Here is a 24,910-nt window from a genome sequence, read left to right as displayed (position 1 = left end):
TACGTGGAACAGATTTCGCAACTCAAGTACAGCGTTTGGATTATTACATAGTTTTATTTGATAGTCAATACTGTGGGGGTAGAATCAGTCATCAAAATAATGCAAGAAATTAATGAAGAAAATAATAAAGAAATCAAATACAAGCAGGTCGCTTCACCACAAATAACTACAGTAGAACGCCAGGAACATGTCACCAGTATAGTAAAAGATTAGCTGGAAACCACTAGAAAAAAATAAGGAAAGCTAGAAGACAAGCTATGTTCTACAAACTCGTCAATAATTTAGTTGAAATCCCTCTTCAAGACTATGCACAACATTCCACTCGACCCTCCAGAAAACACTATCTTCAATTCCATCAAATTCGTCACACAACCAAAATCTACGGCAGCAGTTTTTTCCCGGCCACCATCAAGGACTGGAACGCCTTACCCGGTAGGGTGATTTCCAGCATCTCATTAGATATCTCCAAAGACACTCTCACTAAGAACTTCGAAAATTAAAGGAACACGTTGCCTTGGATCGGTCGAGTTGGTCTTTGAAAAGCATTTGTAACCGTTTGTTATGAAATGTATATGGGTGGAAAGATGTTTTAAAAGTAGAATACAATGATCCACACAAACATGCCTAGAAATTGCGTGGTTTTCCTTTTACCTCGTCAACTAACAAGGTCGGCCATTTATGGGAGTCAACTTTTTGACTCCCATAAATGGCCGACCGTGTTAGTTCGCAAAGGAAAAGGAAAACCACGCAATTTCGAGGCAATGTTGTGGCGCAAAGCTGGTGTGATGTGTCTTAAGGCAACTATACAGATACAGATACAGAAAAAGACCTTTGATGCATGGCTTTCAAATCACACCGGGAACGGGATGAAACTTTTTTCAGATTCAAAGTGTTATATTTTTTATTTAAAACTACATGTTTCTAACAATGTTGTATAATATCACTAGTTCTCCAGTGGACACTAATAGTAAATACTCAAAATAATTATAGCATAAAATCTACGAGTAATAGGGGGAGGTTGATGTATATAAAACATTGAGAAAAACGGCTCCCTCTGACGTAATATAGTTTTCGAGAAAGAAGTAACTTTCCAGAATTTAGAATTGTGTGAGGTCTTGAAATCAAGCATCTGAAAGCACGCAACTTCGTGTGACAAGGACTTTTTTCTTTTAAATTAATTTTGCAACTTCGACGACCAATAATTGAGCTCACATTTTCACAGGTTTGATCTTATGCATTATATGATACACCAAGTGAGAAGACTGGCCTTTGACAAGGTGTGCAGTGTCTTTGATGGTCATACACTGTTGGAGAAATTAATAAAAGTGCATCCCGCTAGCCCTGAATAGGACCTACTATTGGTATTTATTTATTATTATTATTATTTTTTTTTAAAGACCAGTCTTTCTCACTTGGTGTTTCTCAACATGCATAACTTTTTTTTTTACTTAGAAAATTTGAACTCAATTGGTCGTCGAGGTTACCTAAATGCAGCAACTTTTTTTTTATTGTTTGTAGATCTTGGTACATATTCTCAATTCTCAACGCTATTATTAAATTCAAACGAGAAAAGAAGATGACGATGATGGAGATGGTTGTTAAACAATCTGCTTAAATACTCTGCTTAAAGTACCGGTGGGATTCGAACCGGGGTGAAAAGCAAGGCAAGACACCAACCTGACTGCCTAAGTAGTTTCTATGCCCTTGAATGATGGGAATTAAAACATCCTCACAAGATTGCTTCAGAAAAAATGCATTTTGCATAAGACGAAAAATCAACACTTATATCAGTGTTGAAATCGATAAATAAGTCTTCCTTTTGTTGACCCCTGTTCAAACTTGCATATGTCATTTTGATTGTACTCTTGTATGTTTAAATACCATGGAAACTATGATAGGCTGCTATTGATATTTAAAGGCAGTGGACACTATTGGTAGTTACTCAAAATAATTGTTAGCATAAGACCTTACTTGGTGACGGTATGAGGTTGATGGTAAAAAACATCGTGAGAAACGGCTCCCTCAGAAGTGCCATAGTTTTCGAGAAAGAAGTAATTTTCCACGAAGTTGATTTCGAGACCTCAGATTTAGAACTTGAGGTCTCGAAATCAACCATCTAAACGCACACAACTTCGTGTGACAAGGTTTTTTTTCTATCGTTACTATTTTGCAAGTTCGATGACCGATCGAGTTCAAACTTTCACAGGTTTGTTATTTTATGCATATGTTGAGATCACCAACTGTGAAGGTTAGTCTTTGACAATAACCAATAGTGTCCACTGCCTTTAAAGGTGCACATAAACTCAGCCAGTTGGAAAAGAACAATAAAATAGGGAATGAAATAATTGCCTTTAAGACCATAATTTAAAAAGATTAAAGGCACCTGGAAATAGGATTTTTTTTCTTTTAAACATAAGAGTATATGTTTATTAACAATAAAACCATTTTTTGAGTAATTTTTTGTCACGATTTATATGTTAAAAAAAATTAATTAAGTGACTGGGGGGTTGACTCCGCCTACCCCTTTTGTGACGTATGAAAAGGAAGACATTGCCTCGATCAAACATAGACCCCCCTCGATGCGTAGATAAACACACGTGCAAAAGTACATGTAATTCTAAGACGTGAGTTTGTACGCTGCGAAAAAGGTTTTTTTCTGGCATTTTCCGGCTATGCCGACCAGGTGTATTGCTGCTGCATGCAGCAAAACAACTAAAGATGGGGTCAGTCTTCATCTGTTTCCTGCAGATCCCAAGTATAGGCGGTTGTGGGCTGCGAAAGTCAGATTAACTAGAGCAAAGTGGTCCGGTCCACGTGCAAAAGTACATGTAATTCTAAGACGTGAGTTTGTACGCTGCGAAAAAGGTTTTTTTCTGGCATTTTCCGGCTATGCCGACCAGGTGTATTGCTGCTGCATGCAGCAAAACAACTAAAGATGGGGTCAGTCTTCATCTGTTTCCTGCAGATCCCAAGTATAGGCGGTTGTGGGCTGCGAAAGTCAGATTAACTAGAGCAAAGTGGTCCGGTCCGACGTCTTTTTCAGCGCTGCAGCGAACACTTAGAGCCGTCGTGCTTCGAATCCTGGATACACAACTCATTTGACGTGACGAGAAGAGCTATTCTTAAACACGACGCCGTCCCAACAATTTTTCTAGCTAGTGGGAAGTCGAAGAAGGTATCTGAAAGACGTGACGAACTCAGAGGAGCATTTGCTAAACGTGAAAAAATTCGGATAAGTTTGAACTTTGAGGGTATGTTTTTAGCTTTTGCCAAGTGACACGAATTTTTTGTTGGTACCGCATGCGATTCACCGTGCGTGCAGGTCCTATGTGACCGTCCGCCCATTATACAGCAGCCATAGTGCGTGCGTGCAGTTTGCTCCGTGGCCGTATTTCTATAATAATACGTAGGCAGACCCACATCTTACAACCCATTTGGTCACTAAAAAGTCGCATAGTTAAATAAAAATAGCAGCAATAGCTTTTGTAAAAACCACTAGGCGTTCAACATGTTCAAGTTTCAATGTACGTATGTGTGTAAAATCGTGTCTAAATTTGTTTTGATGTGCCATGTTCCCAGACGTAATGCACGGGGGCCCGACTACAAATTTTCTCTCCAAATATCGCGCCTTGAAATACGTCACAAACAGCGCCCTCTCGGGTCGGGGCCTACTCGTAAATTTGTAAATACAATCAAAACTAAGATTTTTAAACCTTAGTTAAATTTTTATTCACATTTCTCTCATAAAAACATATTTTAGTGACAAAAGCTTTATTTAAAACAAATACCACTTCCAGGTGACTTTAAAAAGATAACACGTTCAATTAATAGTTTACAATATCAAGTGCATTGAAAATGTATTTGTAAAAATAGTATTTAGATGTACATTATTACTTATTACATTATTACAAATTCACCTCTAAAATGCTACAAATACAATCATTCTGTTGAATTATGCATGATGTGTCCTATGAATAGTGACCCTTGACCTGTTGAGTTAACGATAATACATGCCCCAACATGGCGACGTCCAGAATATGTTCAACGTGTGTCTTGGTCCATTTGGGTCATAAAACTGAGTAAGTCGAACAAAATAATTATATATCTACACCTTCCACCGGCATATCATTAAACAAACCCAAAAACAAAAGACAATACACCTATACCCTTAAAAGCCCCACCGATAAAAGAAATTATGATTAGATTATTATTCTAATATTTACAACTGGGTTTACAATTTTTAGAGCACAGAATAAATAAAAAAAAAGGTTCAACCAAAACAATATTGGTGACACACTTTACTGTTTTGAAAAAGTTCTCTTTGTATGCATTGTAAGTTAATTTGTAATAGAAATAGGCCTTTAAAGTCACCTGGAAGTGGTATTTTTTCAAAATAAAGCTTTTGTCACTAATATATGTGTTTTGATGAGTGGAATGTGAATAAACAGTTAACTAAGGTTTTAAAAAATCAGTTGTTATGTTATTTACAAATTTAAGAGTAGACCCCGAGCCGAGAGGGCGCTGTTCGTGACGTCAATCGAGGCAGACTTTGCCTGAAATGCGTAGAGTAAACACAATTGCAAAGTACATGTACGGACCAAGTCGTGAGTTTGTACGTTTAAAAAAAAAAAAATTTTTTTTTCCGGCAATGCCTACCAGGTGTATTGCTGCTGAATGCAGAAAAACACTTTTTGAAATGTACCAACTCACGACTTATGCGTACATGTACTTTGCACGTGTGTTTACTATACGCATTGCAGGCAAAGTCTGCCTCGATTGACGTCACAAAAGGGGTAGGCTGAGTCAGCCCCCCAAACAACTTCATATATTTTTTAAACATGTAAATCGTGACAAACAATTACTAAAAAAATTGTTTTATTGTTCGTAAGCATATACTCTTATGTTTGAAAGAAAAAAAATTCTATTTCCAGGTGACTTTAAAAGTTTTCGTTTCGTGAATTCATCTTGGTCTTTGTTTAATCCCAACAAAGAAACAAACGAATTAAACCATCGACACTAAACCATGACGTCATCATTAGGGGAGTTTCCTTCAGTTGGAAGAGCCGCATATTCTGCGGGGGACTTGACAGTTTTGTCGTCATCTTTATCAGTGTTGCCGGCACAGCAAAGCTTCAAGCCTGCTCCCTCTGCGAATATAAATGAAAAACACACAAATAAACGTAAACCAATAACAAAAAAGTTCAATATAATTTTCTAACTATATAAATTAACGGTTAGAAGGTTCTCCATAATGATGAATCGAAACGCAGTTATATATCTGTGAAGTTAATAATTCACTAACTATAACAATCACTGTAAAACTATATGTTGTACCCACTTTTTAAACATGTTTAAACATGTTTATCATTTTGACACCTGCTTAAAGGCACTGGACACCTTTGGTAATTGTCAAAGACCATGCAGTTGTGTATCTCAACATAACATGCACAAAATAACAAACCTGTGGAAATTTGAACTCAATTGGTCGTCGAAGTTGCGAGACTAATAATGGAAGAAAAAACACCCTCGTCACAAGAAGTTGTGTGCTTTATGCTTGACTTTGAGGTCTCGAAATCAAATTCAAATATTATATTATGTTAGTGGAAAATTACTTATTTCTCGAAAACGACGTTACTTCAGAGGGAGCCGTTTCTCACAATGTTTTGTACTACCAACAGCTCTCCATTGCTTGTTACCGAGTAGCCTTATGCTAACAATCATTTTGAATAGCTACCAATAGTGTCCAGTGCCTTTATATTGTTTGTAGGATTCTCACACACAAAGGAATCTAAACATATTTTAGGTTATACATGTGAACAAAAGTGGGTACAAAACATAATGCTTAAAGGCAGTGGACACTATTGGTAATTACTCAAAATAATTAATAGCATAAAACCTTTCTTGGGGACGAACAATGGGGAGAGGTTGATGGTATAAAACATTGTGAGAAACGACTCCCTCTGAAGTGCCATAGTATCGAGAAAGAAGTAATTTTCCACGAATTTGATTTCGAGACCTCAGATTTAGAACTTGAGGTCTCGAAATCAACCATCTAAAAACGCACACAACTTCGTGTGACTAGGGTGTTTTTTTTCTCTTTCATTGTTATCTCGCAAGTTCGATGACCGATTGAGCTCAAATTTTCACAGGTTTGTTATTTTATGCATATATTGAGATACACCAACTGTGAGGGCTAGTCTTTGATAATTACCGATAGTGTCCACTGCCTTTAACTATTTTAAGAGTGTTTTTTCCTTCTTCAAATGATTGAAGGGCTTACTTCCGAACTGTTCCCCTTCCTCGAGGGTGTCGGGCAGGTTGAAGCCCAGTGTTTCCGGGAGCAGCAGGGTGAAAAGTCCGGCCAGTACGGAGCTACCACCGAAGACAAACAGTGGAAGAGGATGCCAGTACTTGCCCAAGATGAGTATGATGGGGGCGAGGATGCCACTTACACGGGCAACCATGGAAGACATGCCCATGCCCATTGTCCTGTTGGAATCGGAAGGAAAAAAAATCGAGTAAAAATTCGCACTTTTCGAGTAGACATTTTCTAGTTATTATTATTATTTATTTGACCCACAAAACAACCACACAATTACAAAGGAGCAAATACTAGAAGATAAAGAGAAAGAATTACTAATTTAAAACAAAACAAGTAAGCTTTATAAAACAAACAAGTAAGTTAGAAAGTGTTAAACAATCATTAAAGGGAATGTACACGTTTGGTATTTACTCAAAAACAAAAAATTATCTTATAAACTGACTTGGAAACGATCATTGAAGAGCTGTTGATAGTATATAAAACATTGCGAAAAAACGTCCTACAGGGTGCTTTTTCATTCATCATTTACTCGCAACTTCGAAGACCAATTGAGCTCAAATTTCCACAGGCTTGTTATTTTATGCTTCTATTGGGGTACATCAAGTGAGAACACTGGTATTTTGATAATTACCAAACGTGTTCGGTGCCTTTTAGTAAAACAAGTAAATAGTGAACGTAACAGATACAAAATATTAAGTAAGAACAGTTTATAGACAGCTTATAGCAACGGTAGTCTCTCGCGTATATCAAACTCGTGGAAAGATGTTGAACCAAAACTATCCGTTATGAAATCAAATCGTTTTGCAATATATAGGTTTTCTCTGTCAATTTCGGCAAATGAGCAGTTAATGTATCAAGCTATTCTGTTTCGCGCGAAATCGGATGCTACTGAAAAGGGTCATTCGATTTCGTTTTATGGTTAGTCAAATGTATTGTTGCATCATCCGATTTTAACAAAAAAAATCATTCAATTTAAGAAATCATCAAAGCAGCATTCAAATTCGCAGACGCTTCTTGAGGCGTGTGTGTCACGAAAAAGAATGACGATACGCTAAATTGAACAGAATTCTAATGGAATTTGACTCGATTCAAAACGAAATTGATTGGTCGAATTCTGAATTTGAAACGCAGTAACAACTGGAGAGGCAAACTACTTTGATTCGAACGCATGAAAATGAAATTGACTGCTCATTTGCCGAATTTGACCGAGAAAACCTATATTATTGTAGGCCTCTACAAAATTCTTGAAAATAAAAATAATTATAGCAGTTTGTTGGAAATACAATTTCAATGTTCACATTATCCCTATTAATTATTGGTAAAAGTTTACATTTGGAATTAATAGAATTAGCTGTTGCAAACCAATAAAAGTTCACGGGCTGATGTTTCGACCCTAGCAGAGTCTTTCTCGACTCTGTTAGGGTCAAAACATCAGACCAAAATATTCTTTCCATTACTTATTGTGCTTAAAGGCAGTGGACACTATTGGTAATTGTCAAAGACTAGCCTTCACAGTTGGTGTATCTCAACATATGCATAAAATAACAAACCTGTGAAAATTTGGGCTCAATCGGTCTTCGAACTTGCGAGATAATAATGAAAGAAAAAAACACCCATGTCACCCGTAGTTGTGTGCGTTTAGATGGTTGATTTCGATACCTCAAGTTCTAAATCTGAGGTCTCGAAATCAAATTCGTGGAAAATTACTTCTTTCTCGAAAACTATGGCACTTCAGAGGGAGCCATTTCTCACAATGTTTTATACCATCAACCTCTCCCCATTACTCGTCACCAAGAAAGGTTTTATGCTAAAAATTGTTTTGAGTAATTACCAATAGTGTCCACTGCCTTTAAGCAGCTCTATGAAATTTAACACCTTTTTACATTGCTCTTGTCGCTGAGAAAAACGGAACAAAAATGTCAGACAAGAACATCAGAAACAATAGGGGCAAATATTATCACAGATATTACTGAAAAGACAGAGAAGTTATAAAATTTGTAAATGAAATCTCGTCCAGAATCATAGATTTACACGTACACGGTCTAATGATGATAATATGAAATGTCATACTTTGACGAGAAACTAATTTCCCGTGACCCAGATGGCCGATCGATCTCAAACTTCTACATGTCACTTTGTCAGTTTATGTATATTGTTGATAACTTAAAGTGCTCACTCATAAATAATAAAAAAGAAAAAAAATATACAAACCTTGTGACGGTAGGGTAAATCTCAACGGAATATAAGTAAACTAAATTAAAGGCAGCAGCAGCAGCAAACTTTCCAACCATAGCCACAACAGCTCTAGCCACACCGGGTGCTGCAAATAAAATGAACAACAGACATACAAACAATCAATGTTTAAACAATATTCATTTAATAATAGGTAACTCCATTACGGTAAAAAGGGTGTGTGTTACCAGTAACTATTTATCCCCCTACTCCTATGGCTGAAACAGGGTTACGCCCTTTACAGCCTGTAAGGATGTTGTCATGGGTATCATCCACTAGGAGCTACCTACTCCTGGGGCTGAAACAGGGTTACCCCCTTCACAGTCTGTAAGGATGTAGGCAAGGGTATCATCCACTAGGAGCCATCTACTCCTGGGGCTGAAACAGGATTACCCCCTTCACAGTCTGTAAGGATGTAGGCAAGGGTATCATCCACTAGAAGCCATCTACTCCTGGGGCTGAAACAGGATTACCCCCTTCATAGCCTGTAAGGATGTAGTCATGGGTATCATCCACTAGGAGCCATCTACTCCTGGGGCTGAAACAGGGTTACCCCCTTCACAGTCTGTAAGGATGTAGGCAAGGGTATCATCCACTAGGGGCCACTTACTCCTGGGGCTGAACAGGGTTACCCCTTCACAGTCTGTAAGGATGTAGGCATTGGTATCATCCACTAGGAGCCACTCCTGGGGCTGAACAGGGTTACCCCTAGCCTACCCCCTTCACAGTCTGTAAGGATGTAGGCATGGGTATCATCCACTATAGGAGCCACCTACTCCTGGGGCTAAAACAGGGTTACCCCCTTCACAGTCTGTAAGGATGTAGGCATGGGTATCATCCACTAGGAGCTACCTACTCCTGGGGCTGAAACAGGGTTACCTCCCTTCATAGCCTGTAAGGATGTAGGCATGGGTATCATCCACTAGGAGCTACCTACTCCTGGGGCTGAAACAGGGTTACCCCCTTCATGTAAGGATGTAGTCATGGGTATCATCCACTAGGAGCTACCTACTCCTGGGGCTGAAACAGGGTTACCCCCCTTCGTAGCCTGTAAGGATGTAGGCATCGGCATCATCCACTTGGAGCCTGGATGGTAGAGCAGAAAGCACTACCTCCCCAACTTTACGAAGCAATTATGGTTAGGTTTCTTGCTTACGGACACTATTAGCGTAACCGGGACTCGAACCCACACTCTGCTGATCAAACACCAGAGCTTGGATCCGGTGCTTTTTAACCGCTGGGCCATGACACGCCATTTTGCTGCACACCGGGGCCCAATTTTTTTGTAGAGCTGCATGCTTGAAGCACAAACAAATAGCTAAGCACAACAGAATTATGCTTACCAGAATAAGGTTACCAGCAAAATACTAGAGTGGCCTTCAGGCCTTGTGTATCTGGTGACTTGCATTACAACAAAAAATGTACTCACGTATACACATAGTAATGAGACAGGCAACACCACTTGTTGTATAAGCGGATGACGTGGTGAAACGTCTTCCATAGCGGTCAACCATCCACCAACTCAATAGAATGCCTGGTATCTCGACACCACCAGAAACAAAGCCAGCAACATAGTCGTTTATACCGAGGGCAGACGTACTCAGAGACAATCCATAATATACCATATTCACAACAAACCTGCAGGGAAATAGATAATTTTCATAATATTTTTGAATTGTTAAAAATGAACACAGATTTTGTTTAATGTTTTTTTTAATTATATATAATATATATATTTTGTTTATAAATGCAAGTCGCTAGACACCCAAAGCCTGAAGGCCACGTCAAGCGGGCTACAAATTAGCTTGTTCCCCCCACCTTCAAAACCCTTTTGCAAGATTGCATATGATCATAGAATAACCATTGACAATTTTGAAATCTCTAAACAAGTGTACCAAACAAGGTATCAACGATTTACTATGAAACGAAACTTAAATTGAGAGTTTGTTTTTATGTATTTTATGTATAAAACTCCTCACTTACCAATCATAGCAAATGATCAAACTTTTCTTTCGCAGATTCGGAGTCCGCAATAGATCAAGTTGGGTTATAGGACGAGTAGTAACCTTTTCCTCTGTCTGACCGTGGGGTACCTAAACAGATTGGTCAGTTGTGTTATATAACTATTAAACCATAGTAGTAGTAGTAGTACAAGTGATGTTTAATAAGTAGGATTTGAAACTTTGCATGGTGTAAATACGATATGGAAAGGTTTGTGGTAACACCGTGTACTGATATCTCTAATGAGTTAAGGTGGTCCTGAAAAGAACCGTTGGTGATCAAACCGTCGATTTGAAACCAACAGTTCTTTTCAGAACCACCCCAACTCAATAGAGATAGTCATTACATGGTGTAACCACAAACCTTTCCATATGATGTTAAATGGATACAATAAATACACAAATACAATGAAATAAAATTAATAAAAGAAACGGGCTTTAAATTGCGAGGTGATGTTTGTCAGCTGCACCCACATCCCCAACATGGGACCAATCAAAACACAGATATGGAAAGCTACGTCACTGCACGTTTATCCAATGCCATCATTGTATCCAATAATACCATCGGTTCTGAAAGTACCCGTCTTAGGGGACCAGTCTGGTTTAGAGGCAATCGGTCCCTGACGAATTCGGCAATTGAGGGCGCTATAACACAATTACGCCGCTACACCTTCCCCTTTAAGCTCACCTTAGTGTTCTCCTCGCCCTCGTCAAACAAATTTTCCGGAACTTGGGTCTTATTCACTCTGGCGATCCTTTCTAGGATTTTTTTGGCTTCGCCGAACCTGCCCTTCGAGATGAGCCAGCGTGGAGACTCTGGGAACCAACTTAAGATGAAATGAGACCGGAAAACAATTGAATGAAAGCAACAGTTTGAGCAGGCTCACGGCCTTCAAACTGATATTTAAATTTTGTTGACATCTTATTGCTTCTTGAGATATGATTTTTTGAATTGTTTAACTTCCGGTTTCGACTGGAAGTAAAGGTCAAATGCGGCCACGTTGTGCAAGACATCTGTTCAACATCTCAATCGCTTTCATATGTTGCAAAGTTCTTGTTTGTAGCATTTTTGGTTTTCAAGATATTCATGTTCCAATTATTTAAGGTATATCTAACGTAATGACATCATCAATGACGTCATCTTTCCAAAAATAATGGCAGTTTCATCTACTCACTATTGCCTATGTACATAGGATAAGTTTTTAAGTTTGGAAAAGCTTTACTTTTGTTTAAAATTGCTGGCAAAGGTTGAGGGAGAAAGAAGAAGACGAGGGAAAAAAACCTTAACAAAAACAATAGTAAGCCGAACACCTAAAAAAAAAAAACACTCAACAATAACAATAGTTTTATACTTATACTAATTAACATTAGTGGCTTCTTAAACAACGCTCATATCCGTCACTTATACTCACTTCAATGTGACAGTCATGGCGCTTTAGCATTCATTATTTTCCTTCAAGATACATGCGGGACTACGTTTGAGTTATGAGACAACTCCTTGTTTCATACCACCATGTAATGGCATACCCCCTTCTCTTTACGATAAAAGTGCAGTGGGTTATTGTACGTGCGTTAGACAACACACAGGACCTACGGCTTTACGTCCCATCCGAAGGACGAAGCAATATTGGTCTTGCTTAATACGGACACAGGGACTGGGACGACTCTGCTGATCATAAACAACGGAGCTTGAGTCCGGTGCACTTAATCACTCGGCCATGACACGCTATATATTTCCTTTTTTTACAAAAAATATATACATGCAAACAGAACTGTTTACCAATAACCAGAGCCAATAAAAAGTAATGGTTTTAAATTTACATCAACTTTTTACTACCCAAAATAAAACAAAACAATACAAAAAATAATATTGTCCAAACACATTCAACATCGATCCAAAAGCAATTAACAAACAGACGTTAATCTACTAGCTTCGTGGTGGGACTACATTTTGAATTCTTACCCAGTCAGTTTGTGGTTTATAGCTTGATATTTGGAATAGATAAAGAGCATATACTTAAGGTGACCCCTGGCTTCCGCTTACCAGGTTGTACCGGGGAAAACATTGTATGGTCCCTGGCTGCACGGCAGTTATCAGTTAGTATGGTTTCGATGAAAGAAGGCGGGGAATTAAAAAAAACGAACATTATTTTCTACTCACAAGAACAGAATGAAAAACGGTAGGAATGGCAGAGACATCGTCAACTGCAGGTCTCGCCAATCACGTATGAGGTATGCAAGACAAACCAACACCATGTAACCGACTGAGAAGGCCATGGCTGACACGCTGCCGTACATGACACGCTGTTTGGGGCCCACTAGTTCGCTACCTGTAGGGTTACACAACAAAAGAAGTTACAAAATAGGTTTACAAAATAGGTAATAGGTTACAAAATAGATTAAAAAATAGGTTACCAAATATGTTTCCAAGAAAACTTGGAAGAGTTCAATTCAATTCAATTCAATTCACATTTATATCCATAATGACAAAACCACAGCACTGCAGGATGCATACTCAATGTAATAGCAAACAGAGTACATACGACTGTATTTATGGTACTTGTGCACAACGGATTAAACTATGCCTGTTTCTTTAAAGCTTATACAGTCAAATACAATATAACCATGCTTCGTCCTTCGGATGGGACGTAAAACAGTCGGTCCCGTGTGTGACCCATATACAAGAACCCAGTGCACTTATCGAACAGAGAAGGGGTTCGCCAGGCTGTGGCTGCTAATAATGCGCCGTAGCACATTGTAGACCCTTACAAGGTGCTACATAAATGGGTCTCAGAATTTACAACTTTCAATAACCTCTCTTTCTGTAAATGTATATACTTAGCGCCTTGAGTACGTGCCCCATTTAAGACTTCGATATTACAAAGAAAAGGAACAGTGTGGTGGCTGATTGAATAAGCCAAGGCCAGAAACCATGGATAAACGGTATTCTTCAACAATGGCATTCCACACGCGTTAACTCTATATAGTTCACTCACTCCTACAGTTGGGCCGCAGTCAAAACAAAGAACTTTGAGTCCTAAGTTAGGACTACAGTCGTACTAAAAACTTAAGGCCAGTCCTAAGCTTACTCGCCCTGACTCGAAATAAGACTAGTCTTAACTCTGGGACCGGTGGAATCTACTCCAGGAACCGTGGGAAAAATCTGGCTCAGTCAAGCTACTCTGAAGCATGACAAAAACGACCCATTTTGAAAGTACGTTTTCTTTTTGCAAATCATTGTGAACCATTGTGTGCAAAAAAAATGCTTGAATGCTTCAATTCTGCGGTATCTGTGTCCATGGACTGATGATTAGAGCCGATGACTAGAGTTCCCATGCATAGGGACTTTGATGATCTGTTCAGAATGTTTACAAAAAGACTTTTGTCCCCCCAAAACAGTTAATTTACCAGTAACAAAAATGCATTTCCATTAATCTCCACTGTGCCATGTTGTTGGTTTGTTCGCACAAGGTCTTTGGTGAGGGTTTAAATGAAGATTCAAATGCATAATTCGTATGCCTCAAAGGGTTTTGATACCTTGTGTTTGTGGCCATGACATGAATCACTACTCACTGTGAATACTTGTAGAAGTTTCAGTATTCGTCAAGTTTTTGAGAAAAACGTAAAAATTGCAGAGCGATGTTTTCATAGGTGAGTCGCGTAAAAATACGGTATTACAGGGGTATTCTTTTTTCAGATGTAGTCATTCTTACAAAAATGACAATAAAAACTAGTGGTTAGAAGCTTGCAGAAGCTTTTGATAATACAAAGTATTTTGAAAAACATTTTACTTGGAAATATTGTGGTTACTTAAACTGATATCAGATTTAACTTTGAAACCGAAATTTGAAACTGAGAAGAGTCCCGTTTAACGCTCCTCATATTGTGTTTTCCTGTTGGGGATTAGCATAAAACCTTACTTGGTAACGAGTAATGGAGAGCTGTTGATAGTATAAAACATTGTGAGAAACGGCTCCCTCTGAAGTAACGTAGTTTTCGACAAAGAAGTAATTTTCCACGAATTTGATTTCTAGACCTCAGAATTAGATTTGGAGGTCTCCAAATCAACACAACTTCATGTGACAAGGGTGTTTTTTTCTGTCGTTATTACCTCGCAACTTTGACGACCAATTGAGCTAAAACTTTCACAGGTTTGTTATTTTATGCATATTATGTTGAGATACACCAAGTGAAAACACTGGTCTTTGACAATTACCATAAAGTAGTGTTTGTTTCACCGTCAATTTTTGAAACCTGTCAGCCTCTTCCATTTCACTCATGCATTTGTACAGAGAGTGAATGGGAAAACATACATAACTAGTCGTTTCACGTTGTATTTGTCGTTTGGCAAGCATGCTACCAGAAAAGTGGAGTAAGAGACACAGAACATTAAAGCAAGCTGAATGAAGACGGGCTGGACGAAACAATGCCCGAAGACATGACAACAGACGGACAAAAAAAAACTAATTGACTGGCAACCAAGGACAGGGAAAAGGAAAAGAGGTAGACAGAGAAGAAGATGGAGTGGTGTCAACAGGGTTTATTCAGGAACAACATAGACCAGAGGAACTGCAAGAAATATAAATGAAGGAGGGCTACATCTTTATACACTGGATGAACACAGAATTAAAGGAATTGGGTACTTTTTGTAACACAAATTACAATGTCCAGAGATGTACACCGTTTGAAGATAATGTAAAAGAGTGAAAAACACCACTCTTTACATTTAGAGCTGTCCCGCATATGGCTCTTCAAAAAGAGTGGTGGTTATTTCACTCTTTTAGAGGGGTTTCACTCCAGGACAGAGTGATTAATCACTCAAAAAGATGCAAACTTAAATCTAAAAGAGTGGAAGACCACTCGAAAAAGAGTTGTCCCTCATATGGCTCTTCAAAGAGTGCCTTTTCACTCTTTTCTATTAAGAGAGTAGTAAAAAACGTACATTATAATATTAGTTGCTGAGGTGCTGTAGTTTTTGAGAGATAAAATGAGTAAAACAATGTCAATGTATTGTACAATATTGATGCCATAAAAAAAAAACGATTATGATAATTACATTAAAAAAATAATTGAAAAAGGACGCAACTATACAAATAAAAGTAAACTTGCGGGTAAAACCATGTGTCGTCACTTTTGAGAGAGAGTTGGCCAAGAGCCAGATTTGTTTTGGAAAAAGTATATTCGCACTTCTGCACAAAGAGTTGTGGAGACTTGATAATGTTGTTCTGTTATTCCTTTCTATTATTCACCTCCCCTGAACAGTCCCCTTGCTCTTGTGTGAACCATGAAGGGGCGTGAACCAAGTTTAACAAATAGAGCAGCATCGGTCGGATGCTTGCCATAATTGACAAATACAACGGCTGTTTGAGTATGTAAACTCAAACAATTCACTCTTTGTGCACATTACATGGGTAAAAAAAACCGTTATTATCTAAACGGCCGTTGACTTAACAACAATGGAAGAGGCAAGAGGTTTGAGATACGATGCAAATCTTTCGAATGGTAAGCAGTTTGTTTCGGAAAGGCTTTCATTATTTATGGTAAGTTGTGGATTATTTACAACAAGATAATTTATTATTGTAATAAGTCTCTCGAATTGGTACAAGCAAGTCTGGTTAGCTCATTGACTATATTTATTGCATGAGGGCCTAGTACAAAATAAGCCATACAAAAAAACTATACAATAAAAGAAAACCATATGCCAATAGGGGCCACCATGTGGTTGTAGTTTGTTGTTTCCAGTATTAAAGGGTCTATGTAACTTTTGTAGGACAAAACTAACACAGTTTGAAGATAATGGTAGTAGAAAGCTTCCCTGAAAATATTACGTGCTTTTGTTTTACTCATTTCTCAAAAACTACAGCACCTCAGTAAGTAAAATTTGAAGGGAAGCCTTCCACTATCAATATCTTCAAACCCTGTTAGTTTAATGTAAATCTATGGACATTTTGAAAAGGTACCCAAATCCTTTAAAGTCACCCATGCTTGCAGTATGCAACTATTGAAGGGAACACAATGTCCTTCGAAAAAATTGCAGAAAAGATAATAAGTTTGATGATGTACATTGTGTATTCACGTAGCAAATGTTGGACTATTTCTACAATGGACATAATTGTATACAAACGAGTATGTTTTTACAGCGAATGTCTACTTTGCTGTTTCTATATTGTACATAGAACATTCACATGGGTTTGTACTGCGTGTTTGAATATTTCTATATTGGACATTGGACATTATGTATGTTTGTACAGCGAATGTCCACTTTGCTATTTACATATTGGACATTCGGTGTATATAAAACCATGTGATTGTCTAATGTCCAATAGAGAAATAACAAAGTAGACATTCGCTGTTCAAAACATACATGGTATGCATATGTCCAATATAGAAATAGTTAAAACATTCGCTGTACAAAACTATGCGAATGTGTCATGTCCAACTTCAGTGTCACGGGAAAACAACAATGCCTATACCTCATACATAGATTATCAGGAAAGATCCATAGCTGCGCTGCATTTTGCTGTGATGAAACTTATTCAAGTGAACATTGAGAATTCATGTATGTCTGTACAGTTGCCATTTATATATTGGACATGAGACATTCGCTGTACAAAACTATGTAAATGTATAATGTCCAATATCAAACGAACTTCACTGCCGGGGGGGGGGGGGGGCTTGCTTACCTAAAACATAGGTCATTAGAAAAGCTCCATAGCAGCAGTTTGCAGTGACGAAACGCAGTAAAGTGAACACCTCAAAGCTTGGTGAAAATGACGTCGCTATGGAAGAGATGGAGACCCCAACAAGACTCAAGAAAAACGTCTTTCGTCTGCCAATCCTGAAAAGAAATTATCATATTTTGCTTTAATTTGGTTGTTTAACAAATGCGAAATATATCTATGCAAGAAACACATCGAGTCTTGCAGGAGCAACCCAAAGGACACTTCAGCTATAGCCATGACTCAATTTCAGAGTTGCTTAAGAAAATATCGCTAAACAAAAATGTTCTGCTTAGCAGAAATGAGCAGGATACAAGTCACAAATTGTACACTGGTATTTTGCAAACCAGGTATAAGCACAACTGGTAAGCACAATTTGTTTGTGCTTAGCTACTTTTTTGGTGCCTAAGCGTCTGTATGAAGTTAGGCACTGCTAGTGATAGCGATAACCAGCAGTGCATATCCAAACCAAAGTTGGCCTTAACTTTCTTAATAGATTAGGTCAAATTCAAACCACAGGGAAACCAAACTGTCACTAGGAAATCATCATAAAATTCGTTCACACACCCTTCAACCAATAAGGACTGTTACAAGTTTTCCTTTGTTCAAAGAATACTCGATGAATGGAACCGCCTGCCAATTAAGTCAAACTCAAACCACAGGGAAACCAAACTCTCACTAGGAAATCATCATAAAATTCGTTCACCCACCCTTCAGCCAATAAGGACTGTTACAAGTTTTCCTTTGTTCAAAGAACTCCCGTTGAATGGAACCGCCTGCCAGTATATATAAGAGAAGCGCCTTCAATAGGCTCATTCAATACTATAGGCTAGATAAAATCCAAATTACCACTTTCATAAAGGGGAGCTCACCACTAGTTTTTGTCCACTCGCCACACCACACCTGCAACTTCTATATCCTGTGAGGAGTTTGTTGCAGTATTTGACAGATACAGATACTTATCACATAAATATCCCCTATAAAAAAAAAAATAGAGTGGTTCTCCACCCTTGTGGACTTACCAGTCTCCAACGGATCCCCATATGATTGACCCGGTGAGCAGACCAGCGAACCATACAGACTGTGCAACACCGGGTAGATCCTCCCGTTCGCAAACTAGGCTGAACTGTGCAAACAGAATATGAAATGCACAATTTAAAAACGAGTAAAGGCCCGGTCACACAGGCCCCGATAACGAGAACGAAAACGAGAACGAGAACGAGAACGAAAACGAGAACGAAAACGAGAACGAAAACGAGAACGAAAACGAGAACGAAAACGAGAACGAGAACGAGAACGAGAACGAAAACGAGAACGAGAACGATAAAGATGCACGCCCTCGATTGGTTGAATTGCTCCACGCAGAATACGCCCACGCTTAGTAAACCAATCGAGGGAGTGCATTTTTATCGTTCTCGTTTTCGTTCTCGTTATCGGTGCCTGTGTGACCGGGCCTTAATAATAGGCTAATACATGTTATATCAATGTACAGAATAATAGTAATGATTAGAATTAAAATGCACTGAACACCTGAAAGTGTCAAAGACCAGTCTTCTCATACAATTAAAAACCTGTGAAAATTTGAATAGACCTTATGCATTGACGTCATCCAGCCGCCATCTTTGAGGTCAAACGGTGACGAAACAATCAAAACGCACATAGAATGACCAATGAACAATCTCCTTTTTACCTCAATGCGGGGGCGCCGTACTGAAATGACGTCATGTGCATAAGGTCTATTAAATTGGTCGTCGAAGTTGCGAGAGAACAATGGAAGCAAAATACCATAGTCGTTCAAGTTGTGAGCTTTCAGACTGATGCTTGAATTGTGTATTCAATTCAATTCAAATATTTTAGTGAGAAATTAATTCTTTCTCGTAAACTATCGTTACTTCAAAACAAAGTTGTGTGCTCTCAGATGCTTGATTTCTTTCTCGAGAACTACGTTACTTCAGAGGGAGCCGTTTCTCACGATGTTTTATGCTATCATCAACTCCCCATTACTCGTTACCAAGTGAGTTTTTGTACTATCAATTATTTTGAAGAAATAACAATTATTTTGAGGAAATACCAATAGTGTGCAGTGCCTTTAACGCTTTATCACATACAAAGGAATGCTCCAAAGCGTGAAGTAACAAACAAAAAGGGGGGAAAATGACAAGGTAAGCCTAGATAAATCATTTTTCTCCTTAAAATAACTTTGCATTGTCGTTAAACAAAGTACCCAATGCTCGCACAGCCCAATGTATTCTCATGGTTTGTCTACACCTATCTTAGTTTCCCAGTTCGCAAACTTCCCTTCAATAAAAAAATTCAAAAACTCGTTGAGTTTCCCTTCAGTGAACATTTTTACGGGGGTCGGTCGGACAAAAATTCGACCCTTGGCCATTGATACTAAATATAATAATTGGCCCCCTTTATAAATAAGGAAAAACTAAAACTAAAACGATTAGGCCTATGGAGTGTACGGAAAAGGTGGTAAAAGTAGCTTTTAGTACAGTTCATAGACCCGAGGGGGAAAATGGCACCCGAGGCGAAGCAGAGAGTGCCATTTTCTCAAAATATTGCATGATGGAGGGAAAAGCGCTAATCTATGTGGACCAAAATAAAGAGAGTATAAGGCTGTCAGATTAAATGGCTTTAGAAGACAGCCTAGACAGACAAACTACAAACATTGAGACAGACAAGCAGCCGATTTCACGAAACGCTAGGATTAATCCCATCCCGAGTTAGGACGAGTAACTCGTCCTAACTCTAACAGGACTATTCTTCATGTTACAGTGCAAGGGGGACTAATCTTCAGTCCTAAGATCAGTCCTAAGTTAGGAAGAGTTTGGTGAAATCGACGGCTGGTAACATAAAAACAGACTGGGTTTGCAATGAGAATAATAAAGTTTGAACCCGGAGGCTGCATATTATTATGTAAATGTTGACAGGAGCAGGGACTGACTGTAAAATCTGACAGTGATGCATTATGGAAGAAAAGAAACGCCTTTAAAGGCAGTGGGCACTATTGGTAATTACTCAAAATAATTATTGACATAAGATTATTGACATAATTATTGTCAAAGACTAGCCTTCACAGTTGGTGTATCTCAACATATGCATACAATAACAAACCTGTGAAAATTTTAGCGCAATCGGTCACGGAACTTGCGAGATAATAGTGAAAGAAAAAAACACCCTTGTCACACGAAGTTGTGTTCGTTTAGATGGTTGATTTCGAGACCTCAAGTTCTAAATCTGAGGTCTCGAAATCAAATTCGTGGGAAATTACTTCTTTCTCGAAAACTATGGCACTTCAGAGGGAGCCGTTTCTCACAATGTTTTATACCATCAACCTCTCCCCATTACTCGTCACCGAGAAAGGTTTATGCTAATAATTATTTTGAGTAATTACCAATAGTGTCCACTGCCTTTAATGGTGCAGCCATCTTGAATTTCTCCCATTGATATTAGTGTTACCAAACCGAGGCTGGAAGAACGAAATAGTCTGGTTCCATTTTCAAAATGATTATTAGCATTCATTATATAATCGATATCGAGGAACATGACCAAGATGAAGGCAGCATGATAAAGGTCTATAGGCACAAGGGTCGATCGCACAAAGAACTTAGGTCTAGTCCAAGGAGATAAAAAAAGAGCTAGTCCCAACTAATGACGTAACTCGTACTATTTTCTTTTTTAAATTAAAGGCACTGGACACTATTAGTAATTGTCAAAGACCAGTCTTCTCACTTTGTGAATCTCAACATATGCATAAAATAACAAACCTGTAAAAATTTGAGCTCAATCGGTCGTCGAAGTTGCGAGATAATAATGAAAGGAAAAAAAAACACCCTTGTCACATGAAGTTGTGTGCTTTCAGATGCTTGTTTTCGAGACCTCAAAATTATTCTAAATCTGAGGTCTCGAAATCAACTTCATGGAATACTTCTTTCTCCGTTACTTCCGAAGGAGCCGTTTCTCAGTGTTTTATACCATCAACCTCTCCCCATTACTCGTCACCAAGAAAGGTTTTATGCTAATAATTATTTTGAGTAATTACCAAACGTGTCCACTGCCTTTAATGTATCTATATTTTGTACTACCCCCCTCTCCTGTATACTGATTATGTTACTCAACGATATGGAAGACCAACCATAGTTTTTGATGGATACCATGATGGTCCTACTACGAAGGACTCTACTCATTTTAGAAGAACAGGAGCTTGCTCAGGCCTGACGGTAAACTTTGCTGGTGACATGGTTATTAAATCAAGGAAACAGTAATTCCTTGCGAACAACGTCAACAAACAACGTTTTATCCATCTCCTCAGCGACAGACTGCAAATGGCTGGATGTGTCACAGTTCATGCAAGACATGATGCAGATGTCCTGATTGTCAGAAAAGCAGTGGAGTCTGCGAGATCAATCAGTACCATTCTAGTTGGAGATGACACCGACCTTCTTGTCCTCCTTATCTTCCATGTTGAACTAAATGCAAACAACATTTACTTTACACCTGAGCCAAAGACAAACTCAAAGAAGAGTAGAATTTGGAACATCAAGCTGTTGAAGGTAACTTTGGGAAGCACCGTGTGTGACAACATTCTCTTCATACATGCTATCCTTGGTTGTGACACTACATCACGTATGTTTGGACTTGGGAAGGGTTTGGCCTTAAAGAAATTTATGGAGAATGCAGACTTCTGCGAGCACGCAAAGGTATTCAATCAAACAGGATCAATTTTGAAAGAGGACATTATCAAAGCTGGGGAGATGGCTCTGGTTTGGCTTTACAATGGTAATTCAACAGATGGTCTAGATCTTTTGAGGTACAACAAGTTTTGTGTGAAGGTGTCAACAAGCACTTCCCATGTCGAAGCATCTACTTTGCCACCAACCTCAGCAGCAGCAAAGTATCATAGTCTCCGTGTCTATTATCAAATATTAGAGTTGACGGGGTTGACAGATGATTGGGGTTGGCAGATCGTAGATGGCAAGTATCTACCCAAACAGACCAACCACCGGCGCCAACAACACTACTTGAGGTCATCAGGTGTAGGTGTACAAAAGAATGTATGAACAGAAAATGCACATGCCGAAAGTACGGCCTGCATGCCTTGTTCAATTGCCTGCACTGAATGCCGTGGTTCTAGTTGTGCCAACTCACCGCCACCAGACCTAGATTTAGATGGTTCTGAAGATGAGGGTGACTCATAAGTCAACAATTAAATAATGTAAGGAAATAATTTGATAATTTACAGAGATTGACAATGTTTATATACAGAAATGTGAAATTTCAAGAAGGTTGTCAATCCAGAAAAAAACTCAAACCAATAATATTCAGAAAGTTCAAAAAAATAAAACGGCGGCCATTTTAATTATGCAAATTATGACAAATTTTCAAACAGTTTCGGCATCTTGTGAACCACGGATTTGTTATCTATCCTGAAATATGCATTTTAGTTATTTTAGTTTGGAAATACGTTACCTTAAATAAGAGTTACATTGAAATCAATGAAAAACTTGTTAAAATGGCGGCCATTTTGAAATATGCAAATTAAGCATATTTCCACTAATTGGATTTATGCGGATTTTTAGTATGTCATTAAACAGACCTCAATCAAATGCACTGTGGTAAAAAAAAACTGTTGCAATTTGTTTGAGGTCAAACGGTATTTTTCTACATATAAGGTTTTATGCTAATAAATATTTTACCGATAGTGTCCGCTGCATTTAACTAATTGCAGCAGTTTAACCCCTGTGTTACAAATACATTGTTTTAATAAACCAGAAATAATATTATTACAATAGAGTAAATGTAACCTTACATCTTGATTGATGGTTGATTTGTACTGGGATCGATCGAAGTTCCATCCCGAATCACAGCTGATGATGACATCTGATGAGGCAGAAGAATTCACGTCTGAGCCCCCTTCTCCCTCGGCGTATCGCTTGCACGAAGAGAACACTAGATTACCGTCAGAGTCCAACTCGTACGGGATGCTCCTGTTATTAATTTGTTCACTTTTATTTTATTTTTTGTTTATCTATTTATTTATTTATTTCAAAGACACTGGACACTATTGGCAATGGTCAAAGACCAGTCTTCTCACTTGGTGTTTATCTCAACATAATGCACAAAATAACAAACGTGTGAAAATTTGAGCTCAATTGTTGGTCGTCAAAGTTGCGAGATAATAATGAAAGAAGAAACACCCTTGTCACACGAAGTTGCGTGCTTTCAGATGCTTGTTTTCGAGACCTCGAAATCTAATTCTGAGGTCTCGAAATCAAATTTCGTGGAAAATTACTTCTTTCTCAAAAACTATGTCACTTCAGAGGGAGCCGTTTCTCACAATGTTTTATACTATCAACACAGCTCTCCAATGCTCGTTACCAAGTAAGTTTTTATGCTCAAAATTGGTTTGAGTAATTACCAATAGTGTCCAGTGCCTTTAAATCTTTAGACATTACATAACGATCACAAGTTGGACAGGGGCTATCAATAACAAATAAAACTCAGCAAAAAAGATGTGTCCTCCCAGACCTTGCTCATTTTAAAATAGAAAAAATTCATAGAAATCTAAATTTGTATTGACAATTAAAACAAAAGATAGCAAGTAAAAGCAAACCCAAATATACAACAAGGCCCATAGTTGTCAATTAAAGTAAGCAAACACCACAACGCAGACGAGATGAAATGGGGGGGGGGGGGTGGGGGGGGGTAGTATAAAATATAGATACAATAAAGACAGTGGACACTATTGGTAATTACTCAAAATAATTATTGGCATAAAACCTTTCTTGGTGACGAGTAATGGGGAGAGGTTGATGGTATAAAACATTGTCAGAAACGGCTCCCTCTGAAGTGCCATAGTTTTCGAGAAAGAAGTAATTTTCCACGAATTTGATTTCAAGACCTCAAGTTTAGAACTTTGAGGTCTCGAAATCAACCATCTAAACGCACACAACTTCGTGGAACAAGGGTGTTTTTTCTTTCATTATTATCTCGCAAGTTCGATGACCGACTGAGCTCAAATTTTCACAGGTTTGTTATTTTATGTATATGTTGAGATACACCAAGTGCGAAGACTGGTCTTTGAGAATTACCAATAGTGTCCACTGCCTTTAAATAGATACAATATTTGTACAATTGAAAAAGGAAAGATCGAGGCCCGATTGAAGCACAAACACGAAAAGCCTAAAGTAATACAGAACCTGTTCTTCTGAGCTTCCTGGCACTCCAATGCATTCTCGAAACCAAGACTACTGCTACAGTTAGCTTCGACATCAGCTATTCCAGGAGTTTTACACCAATGGTCCGTGGTGGCTCCTAGAAATACCTGCCCGATGAACTGGCAGCAAGCTGGCAGTTGAAATAACAGGAATCCGGCGATCAGAATTTTTTGAAATTTGCCCAGAACACCGATGTGTTTTAAAATGTTCTCGTACTTCATTGTGTTGTAGAGAGGGTGTATGGATACCTTACTGGTTTAAAACAACCTGTTTCCCCTTCGTTTTTTAGAGGTAATTGCGGTAGTGGTGAATGCATGCGTAGTTATAACCTATCCACAGATGTCCATAAAACCTGGTAAAGTGCACTGAAGCCCCCATATGGTAGTTTGTGTACCAGCACAGAGGCGGGACACA

General features: G+C 38.4%; 1 protein-coding gene across 1 annotated transcript; it reads right to left on the bottom strand.

The window, feature by feature from the left end:
* Positions 1-89: 89 nt before the first annotated feature.
* LOC139947190 (organic cation transporter protein-like) lies at positions 90-24,910 on the bottom strand. The gene is made up of 11 exons (XM_071945057.1): positions 24,479-24,910; positions 23,089-23,266; positions 18,296-18,399; positions 17,238-17,392; positions 12,716-12,884; positions 11,243-11,381; positions 10,538-10,647; positions 9,984-10,192; positions 8,534-8,642; positions 6,281-6,489; positions 90-5,147 (listed from the first exon to the last, which is right to left on the bottom strand). The coding sequence occupies exons 1-11, from the start codon at positions 24,715-24,717 to the stop codon at positions 5,017-5,019; spliced, it is 1,752 nt and encodes a 583-aa protein (XP_071801158.1). The 5' UTR covers positions 24,718-24,910; the 3' UTR covers positions 90-5,016.

This window comes from Asterias amurensis, chromosome 14, assembly GCF_032118995.1.
Source record: "Asterias amurensis chromosome 14, ASM3211899v1".
Classification (NCBI taxonomy): Eukaryota; Metazoa; Echinodermata; class Asteroidea; order Forcipulatida; family Asteriidae; genus Asterias; species Asterias amurensis.
The sequence above is the reverse complement of the archived record's forward strand: the minus strand, read 5'-3'. Positions and strand labels throughout refer to the sequence as shown.

Coding starts and splice junctions, on each gene's coding strand:
- LOC139947190 (XM_071945057.1), bottom strand. CDS start 24,717: ATGAAGTACGAGAACATTTTAAAACACATCGGTGTTCTGGGCAAATTT. Junction 10,193..10,537: donor TTGATCATTTGCTATGATTG/GTAAGTGAGGAG, acceptor ATTTCCCTGCAG/GTTTGTTGTGAATATGGTAT. Junction 5,148..6,280: donor GGAAGGGGAACAGTTCGGAA/GTAAGCCCTTCA, acceptor TTATATTCGCAG/AGGGAGCAGGCTTGAAGCTT.